At 38.0% G+C, this 15219-nt stretch overlaps 1 protein-coding gene across 6 annotated transcripts in view; it reads left to right on the top strand.

The window, feature by feature from the left end:
- Positions 1 to 15219, top strand: part of HMCN1 (hemicentin 1) — a 546437-nt gene that overhangs the window by 437558 nt on the left and 93660 nt on the right. For all 6 annotated transcript variants that reach the window (XM_044942718.2, XM_044942717.2, XM_044942719.2 and 3 more), the window contains 8 exons: positions 3344 to 3425; positions 4982 to 5118; positions 10149 to 10290; positions 11532 to 11676; positions 12029 to 12156; positions 12442 to 12598; positions 14106 to 14227; positions 14427 to 14591. In XM_044942718.2, coding sequence (XP_044798653.2) covers positions 3344 to 3425; positions 4982 to 5118; positions 10149 to 10290; positions 11532 to 11676; positions 12029 to 12156; positions 12442 to 12598; positions 14106 to 14227; positions 14427 to 14591 — 1078 coding nt within the window. The remainder of the gene's footprint in view (positions 1 to 3343; positions 3426 to 4981; positions 5119 to 10148; positions 10291 to 11531; positions 11677 to 12028; positions 12157 to 12441; positions 12599 to 14105; positions 14228 to 14426; positions 14592 to 15219) is intronic.

Genomic DNA, 15219 nt, shown 5'->3' with positions numbered 1-15219 from the left:
TATATATATATATATTTTTTCAAGTTTTCACAATGCAATAAGTGATAGTGTATTTCCTGAAGCTCTTGATTTGTGCCATGTGGCCCTTTATAGTGGAGAAGGCAATGGCACTCCACTCCAGTACTCTTGCCTGGAAAATCCCATGGATGGAGGAGCCTGGTGGGCTGCAGTCCATGGGGTCACTAAGAGTCGGACACAACTGAGTGACTTCACTTTGACTTTTCACGTTCATGCATTGGAGAAGGAAATGGCAACCCACTCCAGTGTTTTTGCCTGGAGAATCCCAGGGACGGGGGAGCCTGGTGGGCTGCTGTCCATGGGGTTGCACCGAGTCAGACATGACTGAAATGACTTAGCAGCAGCAGCAGCAGCAGCCCTTTATAGAAATGGCAAAAAGCAGTCAAACATATGTGTATAAGAGGCTTCAAAGGGCACTTTTGATCTTCAGAATGAACTCACAAACATGAAAATATGAAGAGATGGAATTTTTCCGAAAATGGTCAATTCAATAAAATTGACTGTTCTTTTAGTTTATGTTTAAGGAAATTAATCTGAAATGTAAATATATTAAAGAGAAGTATGTCTCGGGTGTCTTGTAACAATATACTCTTTTGAAAACAGAGGCAAACCTTATGTTACAAATATTATCCGTATGTTCCCTAATGCCTTCATCTGTTAACTCAGGATCAAAATAGGAACAATGCTGAACTTATGTACTTGAAGCTTTAGAGATAATCTAAAGTGATGTGCTTAGACTGATGCCACAGGTATGCAGAGATGCTAAAGTTGAGTTCGAATGATTATTGTTACTGCTGCTTTTATTGTTATTATAGTCATCATTTCTTTAAAGGTAGAATAACACATTACTTAATCATATTTCATGTACATTTTCACTGAAGAAATGGAAAAGAAAGGGAGCTAGAAAAGAGAGCTGAGGGTTATGAATTGCATCAGTCTTATGTTGGGCTATGAGCTCTATCACACCCATGACCACCGTGACAACTTGGTAAGGCAATGCCTTTATCCCCTTTCTACAAATCCAGAAACAGACAGAAAAAGATTATGTATTCACCTATCCAGTACTTATCACTGGCTCAGTGATGGAATTGGTCTCAATCCTGGGTTTGATTCAACAGCATAGCTAGTGGAAGTTGGCCCAGTTTCTTGTTTCTAACATTAAAGAGAACATACTTTGCATTTCCCTCTTCTCTCCATCAAGCATTTTAGTAACCCGGAAAAAACTCAGGTCACACTATCAAACCACTTGCTGAATCAGAATACTTGAATGCTGTAATTTTAACTGACCAAAAGGGAAGCCAAAGAATTTTGTAACTTAAGGAATAGCATGGAGACAGTGAAGTGTGCACCAGAACCATAAATATAAAGGAATCATGGTAAATAAAGCTCTAAAAGGAAATAAGGCCACATTACATTAGGTCTTAAATGTGAAAATGAAGAGTTATGTTAAAACAAGACAGAGTTTCCATCAAGAGTTAAATGGTGACCCACATAGTCCAGCTATTGTGAAGAACACAAATATAATACATAAGACATTTCTCAGCCTTCAAAAAGGTTTCAGTTGTCTAAGAAAAATAAAACTACACACGATAAACTTAGGAAAAGAAACAATAGAAAACCATTAAAACATTATAGAGTTAAAAAATTAAATATGATCAAGTCCCAAGACTGCTCGTGGTTCCTCTGCTCCTCTGTGTTTTATTTTATCTCTGTCAGAGCCCTTATTACTAAATTATATCTTAGTTACCTGCACTTTGTCTTTTTGTGTATGTATCTATTGCACATAATTATGCCTGGTACATAATGGATATTTTGCAAATTCCAAATTGTGTGGTGAAAGACGAGAGTTTGCTAAGACATTTTCCATCAAACTCTCCTTCTGTGACAAACAGGTTGGAAAAACTACCTTTCTCTCCTTTGTGAGCCATTATGCATGTCTATAACTGCAAAATCTTTCTCTAAAACACCTGGTTGATTATAATTTTTCAAACACCCTATTAAGAGAACACACATTAGAAAATGTAGCTACTGATAGTAATTATCAGTATTCAGAAGGGTGTAAGTTGTCAGGAAATGGTTCTTGGAGGAGGTAAGATCTAAGAACAGTCATGAATGATGGTGCAAGTTTGGCTGAGTCAGGACAAGTGTTGGGGACAATATAATTGGGGCATAGACTGTATTGGTGGAGAAGAGCTGACTTTTAGAGGTTTTCAAGATATGACGAGCAACTTTGAAATTATTCTCCAGGCAGTAGTGCATCCCTTTCAATTCTTAATTGAAGGACGATGTGACTGTCACTCTTCTAAAGTTATATTTAGTAATTTTCCAGACATACTAGTCTTAACATCCTAATCTAAAATTTTTTCAGTGGAGTCTATGCACCCTACCTAAAAAAAAGTTTCTCAATAACCCATACAGTCAGTTTTGAAGTAAGAATTTTAATATTCTCAATATTCTAGGAGTATTCAAGTAATAAATGAAAACAGGATTTTCTATTTTTTCAAAATACATTTTTCACAGTAGGAAGACCATCTGTTTTTCAGTGTATACTTTTCACTTATTTAAGCATGGGCTGTGTTAACACAGTGTCAAATATGAATAAAGTCTAACACTTCAGTGGAAACTCTGCATGGGCATTTTTAAAGAAATGTTTCTGGTTTTAGTCAGGAAATAGATTTTTCTGTCAGCCTGACTTATTTACAGCCAAATTACATAACATAGCTATATTGTTTCACTATGGATATCAAGGAATATTAAAAATATGGTATTAATGTTCTTTATTAAAATAACCTGATTTTTATTTACTACTTTGGTTGCTTGGTTGGTTGGTTAATGTGTTTTACTTGCTTCAGGAAGCCTCCAATAGAATTCTGCAATCTGCAATTTAAATTCATAAATACTTACTTCTTCAAAAAATACTGAGTAGTATTTGTATCATATGTGGTGCTGTGTCCTGTATGTATCTGCCTTCTCTGACATCATTAACATACATAACATGCAAACATTCTGAGATCAAATACTGAAACCCTGTTTTTATTTCTTTTTTTTTTAACAACAAAAAAAGATTTTATTGGGAACAGGTGCCCTGAAACCCTCTTAAAATCTATGTCAAATACATAGATTTACATGTAGCAGAGATGCTGAGCCATGCTCAGTATCAGAGTGCTAAATACAAATGTTAAGACAGTTGTTAAATTTTAATTATCATGCTATATTAATGATATCTTGCTTTGTGTGGGTCCTTACATTTGTTCTAAGGATATTTATTCTCATCATCAAAACCAGTATTTTAACCTTGTGCAATTCACTTATTTGAATTTTACAGGTGGAAGATACAGGAAGATACACATGTCTGGCATCCAGTCCTGCAGGAGATGATGATAAAGAGTATTTAGTGAGAGTGCATGGTAACGCTGGCAAAATGTCCTGCAGTGGCATACACTTATACCTAATTAAAAGGCATAATTTATGGAACCCAGGGCCGCTATTCCAACACATCATAAAACTATGTTTATATATTAGGAAATATGTATTTTGCAAATTTGATTTTTATATTTGACTGATCATGTGGTCATGGGAGTAGTTTAATGGATTTTTGAGTTATATGTCTGTTCCTGCACAAGTAATTCATATAAATTGATTTTAAATCATAGAATATAAATTAGAGTAAAAATGAAAATAAAAAGTATTCATAATCTCATCACACAGAATAAGACCTTTTTACATATAAATATTGTCACAGAAGTGTGATCATGTGGCATATAGTATTTAACTCTTTATCTCAGTGGCATGTTGAACATGTTTTCATGTCAAAAAAATATATATTTTTATAACATTACTTTTTAGCGATTGCATGATTTCCAATTTTATGAACATGCCATTACTTACTTAATACATTCCTTATTTTTGGCTGTTTCTATATTTTCACCAACATAATAAGCAGCACTATTATAGACATTCTTGTATAAGTCTGTTGGCCTATTTTTAATTATTTTGTTTTAATAAATTTCTGTAAGTCCACTTTCTTGATTATATGCAAGTATATGCATATGCATGTACATACACACACACATATTCAAGACCAAATTACTTTCTAGAAAAGTTGGGCCAATTAGACTATGGCTGGTCCTACTTTGACATAGAGCTGGAAATTACTGTTCAAAGAGAGGAACATTTAAAGAACTTAACAGAAGATCTTTATCTCCTCACGCCTAAATCACTAAGCAATCCAAACTGTATGCCTGGTATAATGTAGGAGTGTTCTCCTGCCCCCACCAGCCCTACACACAAATTAGACCAACTGACGTGTAAATTGTGTATACAGCAGTCACATAAAAAATATACACTTTTAAAATCATGGTATAGTTGATTTACAATATTATATTCGTTTCAGGTATACACCATAGTGATTGAAAATTTTTATAAATTATACTCCACTTAAAATTATTATGAAATATTGACTGTATTTCCTTCACTTTATATCCTTGTAGCTTATTTATTTTATATATAGTAGTATATACCTCTTAATTCCTTACCCCTCTTTTGTCCCCCTTTCTGCATATATTTCTGTTTGTTATGATGGACAGAACCTAATTTAAAAGTTTTAAAATATGTCCAGAGAAAATTATTACCAAGTGTAGACCTGGACAACAACAAAAAAAATCCCTTCTTTGGGCCTTAGTTTCTTTACCTATTAAATGGTGATAAAATGTGGTTATATTACTTATTCTATCATTCATGTGGCTCTTAGAAGAATTTCATTACTTAAGGTACTTAAGTACTGAGTACGATTTTAAAAGTTCACTATTTGTTACCAGGGTACTATATATTGAATGAGTAGCATTTTAAATTAATGCTGCTTCTTTCATACAGCACAAACAACACTGTTGAACACCTAAGATAATCCAGAGCATTTTATATCTCATTTATTAAAAGCCTTTGGTGTATTTGTTTTCCCATCCAGTACCCCCTAATATTGCTGGAACTGGCGAGCCCCAGGATTTCACTGTGTTACGGAACAGACAAGTGACACTGGAATGCAAATCGGATGCAGTGCCTCCACCTGTAATCACTTGGCTTAAAAATGGAGAACGGTTACAGGTAAGTCTTGCCAAGTTCCACAGTTTCATTCTGAGGGAAAAAAAAAATCAGCTATAGAGTCCTTCAAATCAGGTTACTAGTTATTCAGCATTGCAGGGCTGGGCACAGAGTCCTTTTGTCAGCCTTCTTTTCTCAGCCTTTGCTGGTGTAGGTAGTAGCTAGTTATGAGTCAAAAGACAGGTATTTTGATTCACATACTTTATAAATTGGCCTAAGTATGTATCCCCTGGAGCTGGTGAATTAAACTTGGACTGAAACACTCGTGTCTTTTCTTGAAAGAAAAGAAACCAGCAAAGTCTCAAAAGAACTGACTTGCTTGCCAAGTCCCTGGGCAAACCTGTTACTGAATTTCCTTGATCAAAACTTGGACCTCAGGAGTGACCCCAAGGATCTGTGAATCAGTTCAGTTCAGTCACTCAGTCGTGTCCGACCCTTTGTGACCCCATAGACTGCAGCACAACAGGCCTCCCTGTCCATCACCAACTCCCGGAGCTTACTCAAACTCATGTCCATCGAGTCAGTGATGCCATCCAACCATCTCATCCTCTGTCATCCCCTTTTCCTCCCACCTTCAATCTTTCCCATACCAGGAGTCTAGACTGAAATCTTTGGAAACACAGTTACTGGCTCTGTGAGGCTCCCATGCTCTGGTGATACCTGTCTGCTCTCATAGAGTATCACTGCCTAGGATCCTAAGTAGCCTTTTAGGATTGGCTCTAAGCCTTGACTTTGAATGTTCAGATTGTCCTTATCCTAGTAGTTACTTATCTGTCTTTTTCCTCATCCTCTTATTATAACCAGTTGTGATACACTGAGTCTAAATAAAAGGAAATTATGTCCCTAATACCTAAGATAGAGAGACTTTAGCCATCATCAAATCACACAAACACTAATCACAGAGAGACTGATTCTGAAAGTTACTAACGTGTTTAATTATCATGCATATCACTTAACAGCCCCATGCCTCAATTTCTCTGTTTATTGTGTGCCTACTATAATGCTATGCATTGTGATTGCTCCTAACAATAATCCTGATCCATAAGGAGCTCATCAGTTCAGTTCAGTTCAGTTCAGTCACTCAGTCATGTCCGACTCTTTGCGACCCCATGAATCGCAGCATGCCAGGTCTCCCTGTCCATCACCAACTCCCGGAGTTCACTCAAACTCACATCCATCGAGTCTGTGATGCCATCCAGCCATCTCATCCTCTGTCATCCCCTTTTCCTCCTGCCCCCAATCCCTCCCAGCATTAGAGTCTTTTCCAATGAGTCAACTCTTCGCATGAGGTGGCCAAAGTCCTGGAGTTTCAGCTTTAGCATCATTCCTTCCAAAGAAATCCCAGGGCTGATCTCCTTCAGAATGGACTGGTTGGATCTCCGTGCAGTCCAAGGGACTCTCAAGAGTCTTCTCCAACACCACAGTTCAAAAGCATCAATTCTTCCGTGCTCAGCTTTCTTCATAGTCCAATTCTCGCATCCATACATGACCACTGGAAAAACCATAGCCTTGACTAGACGAACCTTTATTGGCAAAGTAATGTCTCTGCTTTTGAATATGCTATCTAGGTTGGCCATAACTTTCCTTCCAAGGAGTAAGTGTCTTTTAATTTCATGGCTGCAGTCACCATCTGCAGTGATTTTGGAACCCAAAAAAATAAAGTCTGACACTGTCTCCCCATCTATTTCCCATGAAGTGATGGGACCAGGTGCCATGATCTTAGTTTTCTGAATGTTGAGCTTTAAGCCAACCTTTTTACTCTCCTCTTTCACTTTCATCAAGAGGCTTTTTAGTTCCTCTTCACTTTCTGCCATGGGCTTCCCTGGTGGCGCAGAGGTTAAGCGTCTGCCTGCAATGCAGGAGACCTGGGTTCAATCCCTGGGTTGGCAAGATCCCCTGGAGAAGGAAATGGCAACCCACTCCAGTATCCTTGCCTGGAGAATCCCACGGACAGAGGAGCCTGCTGGGCTGCAGTCCACGGGGTCGCAAAGAGTCGGACACGACTGAGCGACTTCACTTCACTTTCACTTCACTCACTTTCTGCCATAAGGGTGGTGTCATCTGCATATCTGAGGTTATTGATATTTCTCCTGGCAATCCTGATTCCAGCTTGTGCTTCTTCCAGCCCAGTGTTTCTCATGATATATTCTGCATATAAGTTAAATAAGCAGCGTGACAATATATAGACTATCTGAAAATATACCGACTTACATCAAGGATATAGAAAATTGATACTGCTGATAAATTTTATCTTAGAGGGATATACAGAGGAGAAACAGTGGGAAGAAGCAAGTAACGCAGACTGAAGGGTAAAGAATAGCCCAGGGGAGCCTCTTGGAAAGGGTGAGTTCAGTTTAAATGTTGGGTGAGAAAGAAGGGGACTCCAAATATAGGTGACAGTGTGTACAAAGTCATTACAGGAAAAGGAATGCTGTTGTCTCAGGAACTGCAGGTAGCTTGGTATGGTTGAAGTAGACCTTGATTAAAATCCTTTGATGATTCTCCATAGATTTCAGGATTCAGGTTCAGTTGCCCAGCTTTGCTCACAAAGCCCTTCATGCTCTGACTGTTCCTCCATAGTCTTATCTCCTATGTGTGCATTTCACTCTAGAGCACTAGATGTTCAGACATGGACTGACTAAATGTCAATGATGGAGAAATCAGGCTAATTTCAGATATGACCAAGTGATGTCAGTACTGGGACAGACTGAATTCAACAGTAAATAGCAAAAAAAAAAGAGAGATGAGTTCAGTTTTAGATATTTTGAGTTTGAATTACCTATATATTATCCAAATGGAAATTCCACAAAGTTCTAAGAAATATGGGTCCATATTTACTCAAAAATATCTTTGATATGGTGGTCCTCAATAGTATAGCCTGTTGTTGAAGCCATAGGTTTGTATGAGGTCAACCAGAAAGCACGTGGTGTGAGAAAACCTGTAAATGAGAATAATGCCTAAGACAACATTGACAATTAAAAGGTGAGCAAAGAAAGAAGAGGAGAAAAGTGGGACTGAGAAGGAACACTTGGAGAAATTGGTGCACTGAAAGCCAAGAAGTAGAGAGGGAGCAGTTAACAGAGTTCATGTCAAGATACAAAGTAAACTGTATTTATTGGCTTTGGTAATACACAGATGTGATTCAAGATGTAAGCGATCTTCAGTCGAGTGTTCAAAGTAGAAGACAAGTTACAGTTGCTGGGGGAGTGAAAGAAGAGGAAGTGGAAATGATTGTGGACTATTATTTAAATACAAAAGAGATTTGTATGTTCTTATTTACTAAAAGCGTTTGAAGATAGAGAACTAAGTGCGATGAGTAGGGAAAGGATGGGACCCTGGTGAAAGATGAAGAGATTAGCCTTGGACTGAAAGGATGACCTTTTCCACAGAGATGGAAATGTAGGTAGGAAGGTTGCATTCATATGCAAGATGAGAGGGAGAAATTGCAGGCACTTGGCTTTGATTTTCTCAGTGGAGTAGGAAACAGGGTCATCTGCTCGGAATAAGGTTCTGCTGCTAAGTTGCTTCAGTCGTATCCGACTCTGTGCGGTCCCAGAGATGGCAGCCCACCAGGCACCCCCGTCCCTGGGACTTTCCAGGCAAGAATACTGGAGTGGGTTGCCATTTCCTTCTCCAATGCATGAAAGTGAAAAGTGAAAGTGAAGTCGCTCAGTTGTGTCTGACTCCTAGCGACCCCATGGAGTGCAGCCTACCAGGCTCCTCCGTCCATGGGATTTTCCAGGCAAGAGCACTAGAGTGGGGTGCCATTGCCTTCTCCAAGGTTCTAAGGAAAGAAATCAAATTTGGAAGAATCACTGGCAGTAAATGGGAAGAGAACCAGAGAAAGTTGAAGTGAGGCTGAGTAAATAAGCAGAACTTACTGATATTCATGGAAGAAAGACACGAAAATCAACTTGGAACTTTTTATTAGCATAAAGTCCTGCTATACCCATATTGAACTTAAATATTAAAATATATTTTGTAGAACTTACCAAGTATATTGAAAAAATCACCTGTTCTCATTAGAAATAATAAAAATTTACCACTAATGGCCCCTGTAGGAATTAAAGGCCTACAGAAAATGTGTGGACTTTAAAGATAGATTGACCTGAACTGTACATCTTAGTGTAAGCAACTTTTTTCACTAGAAATATATGTTTATCTTGGATAAAACCCACATGGTAGAAAAATCTCATTTGGACTCTTCCTGAAGTAGATCCACTTTGGCACAACCGGAAAATATCAGCCTTTGTTGCTACCTGGCATTTTTTTAAAAGTTTATGAACAATCCTCAATTGGACATAATAGAGTAGATATCATTATATTTCATTATTTCATCTCAATATAGATCTCTATAGTTTCATAATTTTTGGTCCCATGCCTGGACACAAAATAAATGCTTAACAAGTATTTGTAGACTAAAATCATTTATTATTTTAAAAATGTTGAAGGATAATTGTTTCCTTTAAGTTAACCAAAGCTAATTTATTATCAGGAAACTTTCAGCTTTAAGTAACAGGCTTCAAACTGTAAACAACTTAATTGGGAGCAGGGGGAAGATATTTATTAGCAATAATAGTTGGTGAACTTAAGCTTTAGGCATTATCCAAAGGCTCTAATTATGTAGTCTCTGTCCTTCCTTTATCTCAGTTCTGCGAATGTCTTAGATTCACAGCACATGGTGGTGCAACTGCACCCGCCTATGTCACGCTCACGATCAGATTCCAGTAAAAATATGCCTTATCCCAACACTTCCAGAAATGTCCTGCAGGGAGCACTCATGGGCCCAACTTGAAACACTTTTCCATCCTTGAGTGGATCACTGTGAAGAACAAGAGACACTGACTGTGCTCTTGCCTTGACTGCAGTCATAGAGATAGCTCCCAAGAGTTTTTGATACCAGGATAGTAGTAGGGGGAGCAGACAAAGATACTGGGAGACAGGTATGCTACAATTCACTATTTAGTTACTTTTGATGATTCTTATTGCATTTTCCTGACATTTTAATGGTAAATTTTCCTTGTTGAATCCAGGCAACACCTCGAATAAGAATCCTATCTGGAGGGAGATACTTGCAAATTAATAACGCAGATCTAGGTGATACAGCCAATTATACCTGTGTTGCCAGCAACATTGTGGGAAAGACTACAAGAGAGTTTATTCTCACTGTCAATGGTAAGAAAGCTTAACCGCTGTTTCACAATTTAAAAATTTAGACAGGACATTCAAAGAGAAAACATTTTTGTTTTTTATGAGCATACTAAACAAACTCTTGTGCTTATCTTATTTCTTTTGACATAGACAACATGTGACATTTGTGCTATAGCTATATTCAAACTAACTCAACTTCAAAAATATAATTAAAGATACATTTCTCTTAGAGGACAATACATGTCCAATTGTTATCAGCATATTCTGATGTTTTATATCATTCAGATCAGAGCCACTGGAGAAGTTAATACACTAAATCTCTGGGTGACAAGTAGCCAATTATTTAGTCACTTTTATTGATGTTGGGGTTTGATTATATATGTCCTAGACAGAGACTGCATGGGACTGTACTTTTCTCAAATATAAAATCTAAACACTAAAATTTGCCAAATTTCAGGAATATGACACTGACTTTTAAAAACCGTCCCTCTGATGTTTTAATAGATGAAATTTTACAAGTTGGATGACCCAGGCAGTTAATATTGCTAACACTAAAATTAAAATTCAAGTTTTGTATTCCCATGTGAACTCAGTGATTAGTAAAATACATGCTCTGAGACTTGCATGATTAATCACAGATGTGTTTTTTTTAAACCGCCCACTTTCTAAGCTTTATTTAAAGTGAAGTTGTTCCAGTGTTAACATTCTCTGACCATTATTTGGCCAAAGAGAAATAAGAAATATCATCTTTAATTTGTATCATACCAGAGCTGGGTTTTTTTAAATCTTTTCAAGCCTCTTCCATAGAAAGACAGATTTCACACACCATGAGTGAGTGAGTGAAAGTCGCTCAGTCATGTCTGACTCTTTGCAACCCCATGGACTGTACAGCCTGTGGAATTTTTCAGGCCACAGTATTGGAGTGGGTAGCCTTTCCCTTCTCCAGGGGATCTTCCCAATCCAGATCTCGAACCCAGGTCTCCCACATTGCAGGCAGATTCTTTACCAGCTGAGCCACAAGGGAAGCCCTTCACACACCATATCAGGGATTTAAAGCCCCTTCATTTTTGAGTAGATTTTTAAATAAAATCTTGAGTAAGATTTTAGGAATTCAACCCCAATTCTATTTATACTAACCTGAATTAGCTGTAGGCAAAGCCATATATTAGACTCAAATCTCAGCTTGTATTATTACCTAGTCAGAGTCTTAGTTCAGGCTGTGTTACTGATATAAATGAAATTTTCCACATGCATCCCTTTTACAGTTCCTCCAAGCATAAAGAGTGGCCCCCAGAGTCTTGTCATTCACTTAAATAAGTCAACTCTATTGGAATGCTTTGCGGAAGGCGTGCCAGCCCCAAGGATAACATGGAGAAAGGATGGAGCTGTTCTATCTGGGAGTCATGCAAGGTAACAGTTCTAGAAAAGGATGAAAAATACTGTAAGTTTTTAAATATTTGATCCAATGCATTATTTGAGTCTTTTCATTCTAAAATTAGTCTCTTCATCTTAATATGAGAATCGGACTACAGTATTTTAAAACCCTAACTCTAATTCCTAAAAGCTTGCATCCAAGATCATAAGTCCATCTGCTATACCCCTTTTCAGAATATCCCTTTTTTCTACCAAGGGTATTACAAATTTCTGAAGCAGGAAAAGGACTAAAAATGGATAACTGAGTCTTTTAAAATGCTCTCAGTTAAAATGCACATAATCAGAAAGACTCATATTCAGAGACCTTCATGTGTGATCTTTCTTCTAGATACTCCATCTTGGAAAATGGATTCCTTCGCATCCAGTCGGCACAAGTGACTGACAGTGGGCGATATTTGTGTATGGCCACCAGTGCTGCGGGGACAGACCGCAGGCGAATCGATTTACAGGTGCACGGTAAATATACCTTTAGGAACAACATCCAGTCTCAGAGTCAAATGCTCTTTGGTTGCCTAAACCAGTGGGGTCATAGCACAAAGACCTTCAGGTCCAGCGCTCTATTATAAACAATCAGGACTCATGGTGAATAGCATTATCTCAGTACTATGTAAGTTCAGAAAACCTTATTGTGTTCATAAACGTAAAGTAAGTTATCTGTGATTCATTTCAGTTTGGCAGAGATAATTCAAAGGGCATACTGTTGCTGACTGTGTTTTCTCTCTTATTTGGTGACTGTTTTAGTTCCTCCATCCATTGCTCCGGGTCCTACCAACATGACTGTAACAGTAAACGTTCAAACCACTCTGGCTTGTGAGGCTGCTGGCATACCGAAACCGTCAGTCAACTGGAGGAAAAACGGGCATCTTCTGAATGTGGATCAAAATCAGAATTCATACAGGTAAGGAGCAATTCACCTGGAAAATTCCACCAGCTATTTAGAAACATTTTTCAAAGAATTAACATTTTCGCTTTATCAATGGGGACAGAAAATGTATAAAGTATTAAGAACTAGCCAGTATGCAGAGAGTATATTATTTTTTTTAATGAGTATTGAATTAGTTTTTCAATCTAAAGTATTTTTCCTGAATTATAGGTACAACTTCTCTTTCCATAAGCCCTGTGGATGACTGTCAGTGAGCTCTATAGCATTAAATTTCCATTCTGCTGCTGTTTTTAGCACCTTTTGTAATTTTATAATGACAAAGGATAAAAACATCATTTGGTATAAAAGAAAAAGTACTCTTTAAAAATAATACGAGTTTTAGTTGCAGAATAAAAATCAAATGTTATACCTTCAAATACAGTGTAGGTATTTGGCAGCATGTGTAAGGAGGAAGAATAGCAGTTTCACCAATTTTCTGTACTCTTCCAGCTTTACTACCATTCTTCTTACTATGATATCGTATTTGTAAAGACTAACCTTAAAAATACTACAGATTTCTGATTCCTTAGATGAGCATTTCTTGTGTTAATAGATATCTTGTCAAAAGATTTGCTATATCACTAAAAACAAGTTTTCATAGACCTACCCTGATAAAAATCTATTCTGTTACATCTGGAAATATAAATTAGGACGGTTTCACTTGAAAATCTGTAGCGTCTCTCTCTTTCTCATCCTTTTAATCTTTTGGCATTGGGGGTTTAATGACTTGAAAGCATACTCTATGTGGAAAATGCCAATGTCCTTCAATTAACAAGCAGATCAAATATGTTCCCATTGAATCAAATTATTCCCATTCATCAGTGCACAGTTTGAGGTAAGAAAACAGATATTCTTATTTAGATTACTTTAAACAATGTATGTGTGTTTACTCAGCCTTTTGTATATTTGAAGTGATTCAGATAACTTTAGTTTTGAGTTTATTTCAAGTTAGACTCTGATTTATGTACTGTGCATCTCCAAGGTATCCACCACATGTAAGGAAACATGTGAAGCAGGGAAAGCTGCAAGACAGACTTGTAGTTAGTTACCTATCAGTCAGTGGAAATAATCAAATTCCAAGCTGCAAAGTTCCTGTGAAATTTAGAGATCATCTATGTGAAGCATCTGAGATGGCACCAGGAATGTATCTGGTGGTCAGTAAACAGCGGCTATCATCAGTGTGTTCATTTCACTGTATTTCACCTAGGAGAGCGTGGTTGGTCACACTATTAGCATTCAGAAACTGCAGGATTCCCTCTTAAGGCAATCATTCTACACCACTGCTTCCTGCAGATGTTGAGGTTGAGGCCGTTAACCCACTGCCATATAAACTTAAAGTCTGATGCATAAAATGATGCTCACTTTAATATTTGAGGAAAGAGTTCCATTTCCCTCAGTTCCCAACATGGTACCATGTTGAACCGACAATAAACATTTATGAAAACTGATATATAGCACCTCATGGCTTTGAAATCTCTTCTAGGCTCCTTTCTTCAGGTTCACTGGTAATTATTTCCCCTTCTGTGGACGACACTGCAACCTATGAGTGCACGGTGACCAATGATGCCGGAGAGGACACGAGAACTGTGGATCTCACTGTCCAAGGTAGAACTGGCTTAGTATGTGGACTGAAAGTTATTATAATGATATCATTTCTTCTTTTCACCACTTCACAAAGGGCTTCCTTTTCCACTTACCAAACATTCACTTTCAATGTAGAAAAAGAAGGATTTATGAGTAGGCTTTGGAAATCTGTCAGGGTTGGAAACATGTAGTTTTCTTTCTTTTTGTTGTTGTTTTTTAGTTCCACCTTCCATTGCTGATGAGCCTACAGACTTCCTAGTAACCAAACACACCCCCACAGTGATCACCTGCACCACTTCAGGAGTTCCGTTTCCCTCAATCCACTGGATGAAGAATGGTATAAGACTGCTTCCCAGAGGAGAGGGCTATAGAATTCTGTCCTCAGGTAAGACCCAGCTCAGTGATTACACAGATATTGATTGGGTTAGCTACTAATGGATGGCCTTACTTGGACTTTTGTTGCACCAAAATAAAAGAAAAAAACGTATCGATATTCCTAGGCTTAGGCATTTGGGAAAAAATTCAGTTAGGGTTGGGAGGGGAATGAGGGAAAGGGATAGGAAAAAAAACCTAAAAACAAAATAATAAATAATAACTAAAACCGATCTCCATGTATTCAGCATGACCACTTAGATTTTATGTGCATATTTGCTAAACCTAAGGTTTGGAAGGGTTTCCCTGGTAGCTCAGTGGTAAAAAGTCCACCTGTTACTGCAGGAGCTATAGGAGTCGCATGTTCAGTCGCTAGGTCGGGAAGATCCCCTGGAGGAGGAAATGGCAACCCACTCCAGTATTCTTGTCTGGGAAACCCCATGGACAAAGGAGCCTAGCGGGCTGCAGTACATGTGTGCGGTAGTCACTCAGTCGGTCATGTCCAAGTCTTTGCAATCCATGCACTGCAGCCCACCAGGCTCCTCTGTCCATGGAATTCTTCGGGCAAGAATACTGGAGTGGGTTATTTCCTTCTCCAGGGGAATCTTCCCAACCCAGGGATCAAACGCAGGTCACCTGCA

The sequence above is a fragment of the Bubalus bubalis genome, chromosome 5 (assembly GCF_019923935.1).
Source record: "Bubalus bubalis isolate 160015118507 breed Murrah chromosome 5, NDDB_SH_1, whole genome shotgun sequence".
NCBI classification, from domain to species: Eukaryota; Metazoa; Chordata; class Mammalia; order Artiodactyla; family Bovidae; genus Bubalus; species Bubalus bubalis.
Note: the sequence above shows the minus strand (reverse complement) of the source record. Positions and strands in the feature narration are given on the sequence as shown.